The sequence below is a fragment of the Crocuta crocuta genome, unplaced genomic scaffold, assembly GCF_008692635.1.
Source record: "Crocuta crocuta isolate KB4526 unplaced genomic scaffold, BGI_CrCroc_1.0 scaffold291, whole genome shotgun sequence".
Taxonomy (NCBI): Eukaryota; Metazoa; Chordata; class Mammalia; order Carnivora; family Hyaenidae; genus Crocuta; species Crocuta crocuta.
In genome coordinates, this window is record NW_027527977.1 from 634,852 (window position 1) to 646,986 (window position 12,135).

The window sequence follows — 12,135 nt, forward strand, 5'->3', positions numbered from 1 at the left end:
TAAAATTGGCAAGTCCTATATGTATATTTAGAGAGGGAACAGAGCAACTCAGATAAACAGCATGAATATCTGGTTGGCAACACGGCCATAATGAGATTTTAAGCACAATTAGAGTCTGATCCTCTGTTTAATTAATACCTTAATCCATCTGAAATTCAAAGAAAGTGGGTAATGAATCGGCAGAATGCAAACTAAATTATTTTTATTTATATAAACAGTGGTACTGAGGATTTAAAAGGGAATACTTCTATTAATTGCTGCAAACGTTTTTCCTTCTACCCACTGTTTAATAAGTAAGATGCATCTCTGTTCCAGACTTCGATGCTCAATAGCACTTCTGTTTTCCGGAGTTCATATGCAGCACTGATTTCTCCATTTAATGCAGTATCCATAATCATACTCATCATCATCACAAAATGTTTTACATATTCCTTCACTTTTTCACATCTCTTACATCTATATTTTGGCTCCAAGTTACTACTGGCTGAAATCAGGAAAGACATCAAAAGTCATCAATCTCATTTTTCACTTGGGAGTCTTCTTACCTAGGGAAGACAAACAAACTGTTCTGGTCATGAGATCATTGTGTGTGGGAGACGGAAGGTCTGGTATGTCAGGTAGCTAAATAGGACAATTCAGCAGTTGTTGCAGAAAAGGACTGAGCTACAAACATTTTACTGGCACAAATGTGAATGTCCTTATCTTTCAGCTCATATCAGTCCTCACCTTTAGCTGGTTCCTGAGGGCTCCTGCTTTCCTATCTTTTTTTCTTATTTTATTAAGACTAGATTTGCTCTCCCACACTTTCACTAAGATGATGTTTGTAGGTCTTTCAGAACCTATCATTTTTATTTTCATGGTTTTTTTTTCAATTTTTTAAGCTTACTCTGTTTGCCTCTTCACAGTATCATTTGTTCAATGCTTTCTTCTCATTCCAGATTTTACTCTAAATTGAAATTTTTTCATTATATTAGAGCAAATGAATATATCCCTTTCACAAGCCTGCAGTAATAATGAATGAATAAATAACATAACTTAGTACTTAATTATATGCATTTTTCTTAAACATGAGTTACTATATATTTATTCTTGTGGCAAGAATGTCAATTGTATATGATAGTTACGATTTCTTCTGATTCTTTGTTATCTCCTACCCAGTATGTTCTGATAATAGTAATAAAGTAGAGATGAAAATACTTACTGATAATTTATTGAAGAAAAAAATCACATTAGATATGCACATAGGAACACAGGTTTTTTTTATACAGGAGCTATTTCGTAAAAAAAGAATCCTCATGTTAATCTAGTTTGCAGTGAATCACCTAAGACAATGCAAAGAGGGAAATCCTGAGATCCCAAACTCACAGCTTTGGGTTCATACATTATACTACAGTAAATGGAAGCAAATATTTTAGTTAGTTAGGATTTTATTTTTCTGAATTATTCTATTGTACTGCAACTAAAGCCTTTAGAAAAGAGACTTGGGTGTTAAGTTTATTTCTGCCCCCCCCCATTTTATCATAGTATTTACTTATCTTGGATGTCATTCCATCTAACTTCATGACAGAATATAATAAACATAGCTATTGAAAATATATTTGGAATATTAAATTTTGCATGTGTGTGTCAGGAAAAACAAATCAAAATAATTTTATTAAAATTTAGAGAATAAACTGAATAGAATTTACATTAAAATTATATAATGTTAACTTGTAGAACCTAATGGTCTGCATAAAACCTAAATGAAATTCAGAATGGTGTTTCATTTCCACATAGCAGGTGTTTGAGCACCTGCTATTCTCTAAGCATTTGGTTAGGAACTAGTCAGAAACATCAAATGTAGTGAATGTAGAAAATACTTCAAATGGACTAACTTTATTGTTAATAAAGCTAGTAGAAAAGAAGAGGAGGTTAAGTGTAAAATGCAAGGGATTGTCAGGAAGGTTTTGACACGTGAATACATGTATCTCCTTTGGGGATGGGAAGCTAATTCACAATGACGGAATCGCTGGTCACCAGTAAATTTGGTGAAATCTAAAGTTCAGACCCACATTTGACATAACTAAAAGTAGAGAAGAGCACATCCGTGGTTACATTTTACTTTTTTTCAACTTTTGCTGGGATAGGTACTTTTTAAGCTAATCAACATTCCCAAGACTCTAATATCTTGTCAACCCACAAAATCCCTGTTGACTTTTAAGATATGTTAAATTCAGAAGACAGAAAGATGGGTTTAAAGTGATCATCTGTAACATTAAAATATACTACCGTTGTTTTTACTTTCTCATTATTTTAAAGAGTATACATGTTTTAAATCATGAAAACATAGAACTGCATGATCTGGAAATAAAAATCTTGCAGGACCAAATTGCTCCTAGCCCTTCTTAGTTATTTACAAATATGATGACATTTTAAAGTCACAGCTATATGATGTGAAAACTGTAAAAGAAAATAACACAACCTCACATTGTTGTTGTGAAAATGGGTTATGTAATATGTTATATACTGTACAGTGCTATGCAATATCATCCATGAGTGCTTACTTAGGTGAGGTGGTTAAAACTCATTGATAAATCCACATAAAAATAAAAATGAGGACGGGCTAAATAGATAAGGGGCTTTAAGGAATCTACTCCTGAAATCACTGTTGTAATATATGCTAACTTGGATGTAAATTTTAAAAATAAAATAAAATAAAAATGAAAATGAATGACTGGAGGAAAGACAGATAATGTCTCTTTTATCTATAAATACCTCTGCACATTTTAAATATCGCTGGAGAAATGAGTCTACGGTAACTAATTTTCATGAAAAGGGAGATATGTAAACACTTGGTGGAGGACTGATAAAGACTATATATATTGGACAGGTTTGTGATAATCTGGACAAGAGTGAAATGCTACAAATATGCTATAGGTCTATTGTGGACCCCACCCTGTAACAAGTCCTGCATACACATGGACAGAACAACTCTCTTGGGGAACTAGTGGTTAAAAGCTCAGTGGCCTTCATGCATTTTGCGAAACGTTATTTTTCCCAAGCTCTGGGGAGGGGTAGGAGTTCTTCCTCCTGGGAGAAATATCTAACATATATCTCCCCATCTCCTAGCAAATACCTTCTCTGCAGATGACTCCTCTGTTTACTTCATGATGCAAACCTCATGATGCAAATAGCGAGGCTGAGTTGAAAGTAGGAGGGGGAAACATTAAAAAAAAAAAAAGGCACCTGGGTGACTCAGGTCATAATCTCATGGCTTGGCTCAAAGGCTCATGAGTTTAAGCCCCATGCGGGGCTCTTCTGACAGCTCAGTCTGGAGCCTGCTTTGGATTCTGGGTCTCCCTCTCTCTCTACCCTTTTCCTGCTTATGCTCTGTCTCTCTCTCTCTCTTTAAAAAATAAACATTAAAAAAATTAAAAAATAAAGAAAGTAGGAGGAGCTATTTTGGATGATGTCTACTCTTACTGGGTTCAAGTTTAAATCAAGGTAGGAGCAAGGCCATAGGTAAGTCAGAAGGTTCTAAAATACGTTTAAAAGAGTATGGTCTTTCAGAATCAGATAGTATGACATTTCAATCTTGTATGCTGTATTTATTAACTGTGACAGATTGGGCAAAGGATTCAATCCACTAGATTTCAACTTCCTCATAAAATTGAGGCTTTTTTTGTAAAATATTTAAAAATATAATGAGATAAAATATGTAAACTTTTCTTATGATGTTAAAATAGGAATAAGTTTCCAAAATCAGGTTATTCTCATACTTGTTTTTATTTTCCATTTGGATTTATATTTAAAAATGAACCCAGATGGGGGCGCCTGCGTGGCTCAGTGGGTTAAGCGTCCGACTTCGGCTCAGGTCATGATCTCACGGTTCATGGGTTCGAGCCCCGCATCGAGCTCTGTGCTGACAGCTAGCTCAGGGCCTGGAGCCTGTTTCAGATTTTGTGTCTCCTCTCTCTGACCCTCCCCTGCTCATGCTCTCTCCCTCTCAGAAATAAATAGAACATAAAAAATTTTTAAAAATGAACCCAGATGAAACAGTGTTACTAACATATACACTGTGTTGTAAAGACAAACCTCTAGTTGTTTTTACTTTTTTAATTTTTTGTTTTTATTTATTATTTACTTAGAGAGGGGGGAGGGGCAGAGAGAGAGAGAGAGAGAGAGAGAGAGAGAGAATCCTAAGCAGGCTCTGTGCTGCCAGCATGGAGCCCAGTGAGGGGCTCGAACTCATGAACTGTGAGATCATGACCTGAGCTGAAACCAAGAGTCAGATGAGAGACCAGCTGAGCCTCCCAGGCACCTCAAACTTCTAGTCTTAATGCTATGTCAGGTCAGGACCACTGTGTGCCTTGTTCACTGATTTATCATAGTTTGTAGTATAATGCTTGAAACATACACCCTCAATAAGTGTGTAAGTAACTGACAAAATGATTGAGTAAATACTATGGTATCAGAGATAGATATTTAATTGGCGTTATATACTGAAAAGCTCTCTGGACTTTATTTCAATCTCTCCATCAGTTATTTCCTCTGTCAACTGAACAAATGACCTATCCCTTATACTAATTTCTTCAACTGTAAAGTGTATTTAATAATGTCTATTTCATAGGGTTGTGTGGCAATCGAATGAGATATCAGATATAGACATATTCTGTAGGTCAAAATTAGTATAGGAAAATTTGTTGTCATTAGTATGAGTTGTTTATAAGTTTGTGTCAGATTTCAAAGAAAGCCTTTATTAATTCACTGATCTTCTTCACTTTTACTATTAAATGAAGGGAATCCCTTCTCTTGTGAATCATACCACACACCTTTAAGTAGCTGGCTATTTGTACTCAGCCCTGTTCTAGATGCAGATACAAACATGAATGAAATAATTAAGCTCCTCACTTCCAAAAGTAAACCAATGTTTATTGGGAAATGACGTCAGAGAAATGGTACAATATCACTTGTAAAGACAATCCTGAGGAATAAATAAAATTTTCTCAAAGCATAAAATTAAAAGCCATAAACTTCAAAAGTTTATTTTACTATTACTACTATCACAACCATTATTTTTTTTTTAATTCCCAATTCTTACAAGTGCTTGCCTTTATTTTTTTTTTTAATATTTTTATTTATTTCTAGGAGAGAGAGAGCGAGAGCGTGAGCAGGGGAGGGTCAGAGAGAAAGGGAGTCACAGACTCTGAAACAGGCTCCAGGCTCTGAGCTGGCAGTCAGCACAAAGTCTGACGCGGGGCTGAAATCCACGAGCCACGAGATCATGACCCAAGTGAAAGTCGGACGCTTAACCGACTAAGCCACCCAGGTGCCCCTATCACAACCATTATTAAAAGCTACGCTTTATTAAGTGTTTGTTAAATTTTACGTTCTTTACTAAACAGGCTGCACGCATTGCTTGATTTAATGTTCTACTAACCTTATGGAATAGGTATAATCATTCTCATTTCACCCATAAGAACAATTGAAGTAAAGAACTTTGCACAAAGTTTCATAGGGAGTAGAAGGGGTGGGGGAGCCTTCACAGTTAGTTACCTTAGACTCCAAACAAGTGTGTTCAATCATTTCACTGAAGATGTGACTTTTAGTTGCACCATGAAAAGCGAATAGCAGTTTTGAGGAATGAGGGAGAGTACTTAGAATATATATATTCTAGGAGGGGGCAAGATGGCGGAGAAGTAAAGAGCTCCGTACTTGCACTCGCGNGAATATATATATTCTAGACATGGATATTGTGAGATATATGCAGAATGGTGTGACTTTTAGCATGACTGGAGTGATAGTCAGTTAAACATGTGGCTCTTAGTATCCACTCAAATCATGATCTCACAGTTTGTGGGGTTAAGCATTATGTTGGGCTCTGCGCTGACAGCACAAAACCTCCTTGGGATTCTCTCTCTCCCTCTCTCTCTTCCCTTTCTCCACCCATTCTCTCTCTCCCTCTCAACAAACAAACAAACTTAAAAAAAAGGCAAGAGGTATAATTTTACTTTATCTTCAAAAACCCATAATATCACACCTGGGAAGAAGCTAGCCATTATTAGTCAAATGTTGTCTGAATAAATAAATTACTATTTGGAATTGAATTTCATTCTTGCCCAAGGACATTGAGGTGACATAAATCCTACCGTTTCAGGGGTAGGTTTTAATACATGGTATCTTCCCCTCTAGTCCCGTGTGAAATTTGATGGTGATAGACCTCATTTCAACAGAATGCTTTAAACTGATTCAGGTGTGTATTGAGCTACTAACTACAACAAAAATATCCAACACCTGATGGTGTCTATTTCATCAAGGTCACTGCTAATCCAGACATAGAAAACTAAAAGTGAAGGGAAATACACAGTGTCATGGAAATTTTGATTCTGGCCCAAAGGACAGAAAAATGTAAAACTTTCAGCTCTTTAGAGCCAACTACAGTTGATCCACAAACAACGTGACACTTACATTGACCTTCCATCCTGGGCACAGCTGGAAATCCACATATAACTTCTGACTCCACCAAAATCTAACTCTGTATAACTTACTATTGACTGGAAGCCTTATGGATAATATAAATAGTCAATTAACACATATTATGTAGGTTATATGTATTATATGCTGTATTCTTATAATAAAGTAAGCCAGAGAAAAGAAATGCTATTGAGAAAATCATATGAAAGAGCAAATACATTTGTAGTACTGTACTGTATTTATCTAAAAAAATCCACATAGAGGTGGGTCCATGGACCTCAAACTCATGTTGTTCAAGGGTCAACTGAAGTTTAATTAAGATTATCTAGCTTTTTTGTCAATTAACCCAGTGGACATTACAATGCATGAACAAGAAGGTTTCTAGAAATCTTCCCATGTGTAAGTATTTACCTTTTTTCTTTCTTTATGTTTATGTTGTTAACAATTCTGAGGTCAATAAGAATAATTAGTGACATTTCTTTTTTTTTTAAGGGAATAGGGTGCAGAACTTTGTCAAAAGGGCTTCTAGAATGTTTAGTCAATATCATGTACAACAGACAGTTAAAAGATTTCTGTAGGGAAAAATACTAATTTCATAATTGATGCCTGCAGGTTTATACTCTCATTCAAATTTGTCACATTTGTTTCTTGGGCTGCAAAGAGGCTGGTGGCTTGAATATATACTGGACCACAGAAGGAGAGACTGGTTCAGATATATATATGGTTTTGGTTTTCTTTGTCATGCACTGAAGGATAGAGGCTCTACCAGTACCGACTAGCTCATATGTCAAGATGCCTTGCATGTCTGCCAGGAAGCCTTTTATCACCTACCACTTCTTGATGGCCAATAAAAACTCAATTCTTATTTGTTCCATGTTAAGCATATTAAGTGTCTCAATTCGACATTATAGATCTTAATATAATGATGGTGTCTGGCTAGATAAGACACAACTTACGCTTTCATTTCAAGCATTTAATTTTACTAATCTTCTCAACGTGGCTAATATATTTATTGTTCAAAAGTTGGACGACTGTTTTCTAGGGCCACCAATATATCATCTTTAGGCCATATGTAATAACACATGAAAATTTCCAATAGTTTTCATAAGACACAGAAAATGTGCTACCTAGAAACATTACTGATTTTTTTGTTGTTTCCATTTTCAATTTTGAAATTTCTGTGAGAATGAGTGCTTAATTATAAGTTAGTGGTTCTAAATCTGGAGTGGTTTTGCCTCCAGAAGGGATATTGACAATGTAGGTAGACATTTTTGTCACAATTAGGGGAAAGAGAGCTATTAGTATTTGGTGGGTAAAGGCTAGGGATGCTAAGAAACATCCTATTGCTAAACATACAATGCATAGGATATCTGGACAACAAAGAATTGGATCAAAATTTCAATAGTTCTGAGTTGAAAACCTTGTTTAAATAAATACTGTAAAAATACTTTTGAAGATATTTATAATACAAAGGAACACACCTGAGAAGTAAAAGTCTATTTCAAGTTATTAAGATATGTGAAAGGTAATGCATGTGAGGCCCCAACATATGCTTAGCAAGTAATAGCTTCATAATAGGAAGTCATATTTTTATTAAAATAAAACATGAAAAGTAAACAGTTCCTTGTGATGGAAGTAAATCCAAAAACTAAATAGAAAAAAAAAATTCTTTCTCTGTGCATGTTACCATAATAGATAATGCTTAGTATGAGCATAGACCCTTATATCTCAAATCTACATTTAGAAGATGTAATGCAATGCCATAATGAAAACATCAATAAGGGCTCCTGGGTGTCTTAGGAGGTTAAGCATTGACTCTTTTTTAATTCTTTAACATTTATTTATTATTGAGAGACAGAGAGAGACAGAGCATGAGCATGGGAAGGGCAGAGAGAGGGAGAGACACAGAATGTGAAGCAGGCTCCAGGCTCTGAGCTGCCAGCACAGAGCCTGATGTGGGTCTCGAACTCATAAACCATGAGATCGGATCGTGACCTGAGCCAAAGTTGGATGCTTAACTGACTGAGCCACCCAGGCACCCCACGCATTCAACTCTTGATTTCAGCTCAGGCCATGATCTTGTGGTTCATTTGATTGAGCCCCATATTGGGCTCAGTGCTGGCAGTGTGGAGCCTGCTTGGGATTCTCCCTCTTCCTGGCTCTGTGCCCTCTCCACTTGTGCGTGCGCTCTCTCTCAAAATACATAAATAAGCATTAATTTAAAAACATTGATAGATGACAGATGGCAACTACACTTGTGGTAAGCATTTTGTAATATACAGAATTATCAAATCACTATATTGTACATCTGAAACTAATATAATACTATAGGTTAATTACACTTCAATAAGAAAGAAAGAAAGAAAGAAAGGAAGGAAGGAAGGAGGGAGGGAGGGAGGGAGAGAGGAAGGAAATAAGTATTCAGAGCGTACTAGCCTGTAAATTCTTTAACTTCTCATCTGCTTCTGAGTCCAGGCCTGGCTTACACATATCCAGTCAGTAAATTTCAATTTACTTAGTTAAATTACAAGAAAATATTCAATTTCATTTTGGGGGAAGGGAAGCGTCTGTTTTATTACTATGTTGTGCTATTGACGGTGTTTTTAAGAATAATTCTGAATTAATACCAAAAACTAAGTTGTAGCCCTAAACTCATAAAAGAAGTGGAATGTGCATTTTCTAAAGCAACTATCTGATACAGAGGTATCGGCAGCGACTGAGAGCGTTGTGGGGGAAGGTAGTGCGGCCCTTCAGAGGAAACAGCAAGAGGAACTCGGGCAGAGTAAATCTCAAGACTTCAGATCGCTCTCCTCCTTTTTTTGCTTTGTGTCTCCTCAAACACGATTATCTGAGGACTGCTGAGCCCCACTGAGTCGTTAGCCATAGTTTCTGTCTTTCTTTGTCTAACTACTTAATTCCATATAGTCTCTTCTTCATGGAATTCTTCCCTTCCCCTTACTCCCTCTTTTACTTCCTGATACACATTTTTTCTCCACTAAATAAGAAAGAAGGACAGAAATGGGAGCTGACTGGGATATCCTGTGCTCTTCTGTTCTTATACTGATCCTTCTCTTCCTTCAGCTCTCTCTCTCATAAGGAGGATCTACATTCTCAATACCTAGTCTCACAAGCCCTGTGGATTTATACATGTTCATGGGATAATCTATAGAGCAGTGTTTAATGATACAATGACAGCACATTTCCACTGGAGGCGTCCATCTCAGGGATATGTTGCTTCCATTTCTTTGACCTGGGGGTCTCTCACAACATTATTTATGTCAACCAACACAAAGCACTTAGAATTTTTTATAGTTCTTGAGGGATTTCCATAAAATAAATTCTGCTTACTTCTGGTGCCAAGAAATCAAGAGAAAAATGCAGTATAAAGGCACCAGATAAATGTGTGACATAGAACCACTTGGGAATGGCTCAATGTTAAATTTTATTTAATTCTTTGAGATGCACAAGCCTTGAAGGATATTCTGGGAAGACTTAGTAACACTGGTCCTCTCTTCTTGGAGCGTGTATTTCTTTCTTGTCTTCTGTCAGCTTTACTTCTGCAAGCAGCAATGGGTTGCAGGTCGCATGCAGTAAGCAATCCTAATTTCATTTTCCTGGCACTCAAGTTTACATCGGCCATTACCCTTTCTGCACTCTCTCCTCAAATCCAAGCTACTGTAGTGGGGATATTTCTTTCTGGCTGTAAGAAGGAAAGAATGACAGAAATTAACAATTTAGCTATAACACGCCCATATTTTAAAAGGAGAAAGTCCGAGAAATAGAAGATTACTGTGTAGGTCAAAAGAAAATGTTCCCCTTCTAATTTACTATAGGGAAAATCTTACGAAAGAAAGTTTAAGTGAATGGATTGTCCCTTGGTGCAAGTAAATCCTGAAAAGTAGAAAGTGCCTTGGGTCTGAGTTAGGTGTGCCAGCTTGCTTCTTACAAGTGATTGGACAGTAACTCAAGGATAGTTCCCCAAATCAACAGCCCAAAAAGTGCTCATTATCTTCTCTCAGGTTTGGGCTCTACAGTTATCCAGTTGCCTTTGAATTCCCCCTTTTCTGCTTTCGGAAATATTGTTTCAACAAAATGTTGGGTTTTTTTTTTTTTTTTTTTTTTTTTTTANCAAGGATAGTTCCCCAAATCAACAGCCCAAAAAGTGCTCATTATCTTCTCTCAGGTTTGGGCTCTACAGTTATCCAGTTGCCTTTGAATTCCCCCTTTTCTGCTTTCGGAAATATTGTTTCAACAAAATGTTGGGTTTTTTTTTTTTTTTTTTTGTTTTTTTATCAAANTCTGGACCACATGTTTTATCTTATCATTTGGAAATTGATTTTCACTTAATGTTTATATTCAAAATAGTTGGAGATATTTGGGGAATTGGGAGATATTGGTCTGATAGGTTGTAATATTCATTCCAAGCCAAATATATTTTAAGTTTATATTTCACAATATGTGCTGTCCCACGTGTTTTCAGAAGCCTTATGTTGTAGTACATTTTTCGTATACACATTATCTTACTCATGTGGTGACATTAAGGGGAACTGGTATGGGAAGACTCTAAATATTGATGGCTGACCAAAAGGCAGATTCAAATATTTTTGTGAACCTGTGGTATGAAAACAAATAAATTTTGCCACTAGTTACAACCATCAATTAGGTGTGGTGTTCTAGTCAGTCCCCTCAAAGGCCAGGCCTTTCTACATATATGTTCTGTCTGCATTTCCAACAGTTGGTGGTGAGTAGTGATACTTCTTAGTGAATACCTGGACTCAGAGCTACATTATCTATATTATCAGTATAAATATCTGATATAAAACAAGCTATTCTATTAAAATTAGCTCTCATCTCACTACAACTGGAGCAATGCAGAATATGACCCAATTTACAGCAGAATAAATAGTTACATTGCACAGATTGAATGCTAACTTCGAAATGTCAGTATTGATTCTATAGTTTCTGAGGAGTTACTATTATCAAACCCATGAATGATTTGCCAGTGAGAGAAACCTGAATTATACTCAACACAAGGACTGTCACACTTGATGCTATTGATCAGTATTCCATCTGAAACTGACCCCACCCCTTCTCTTATTCGTTCTTTGTCTTATTTCACCTTTCTAAAAATATTGTCCCTTTTCTTGTCATTTTGAACTCAAAATATAAGTAGTCCCCAGGCCTGTGTGTTTGCATCATGGAGGGTATTCACCTTTGCAAGCCTCCAGCCACTCATTCAACTATTAGNGATATTTCTTTCTGGCTGTAAGAAGGAAAGAATGACAGAAATTAACAATTTAGCTATAACACGCCCATATTTTAAAAGGAGAAAGTCCGAGAAATAGAAGATTACTGTGTAGGTCAAAAGAAAATGTTCCCCTTCTAATTTACTATAGGGAAAATCTTACGAAAGAAAGTTTAAGTGAATGGATTGTCCCTTGGTGCAAGTAAATCCTGAAAAGTAGAAAGTGCCTTGGGTCTGAGTTAGGTGTGCCAGCTTGCTTCTTACAAGTGATTGGACAGTAACTCAAGGATAGTTCCCCAAATCAACAGCCCAAAAAGTGCTCATTATCTTCTCTCAGGTTTGGGCTCTACAGTTATCCAGTTGCCTTTGAATTCCCCCTTTTCTGCTTTCGGAAATATTGTTTCAACAAAATGTTGGGTTTTTTTTTTTTTTTTTTT

The 12,135-nt window shown here is 36.3% G+C and overlaps 2 protein-coding genes across 2 annotated transcripts in view; both read right to left on the reverse strand.

The window, feature by feature from the left end:
• Positions 1-351: 351 nt before the first annotated feature.
• On the reverse strand, positions 352-8,943 carry LOC144222382 (beta-defensin 110-like). Its single transcript, XM_077752874.1, is given in 3 exon segments — positions 352-434; positions 437-484; positions 8,886-8,943. Coding segments are annotated over 3 exon segments (189 nt in total).
• Positions 8,944-10,004: 1,061 nt separating this feature from the next.
• Positions 10,005-12,135, reverse strand: part of LOC144222370 (beta-defensin 110-like) — a 6,558-nt gene continuing 4,427 nt past the window's right edge. The window contains exon 2 of the mRNA XM_077752860.1: positions 10,005-10,153. Coding sequence (XP_077608986.1) covers positions 10,005-10,153 — 149 coding nt within the window. The remainder of the gene's footprint in view (positions 10,154-12,135) is intronic.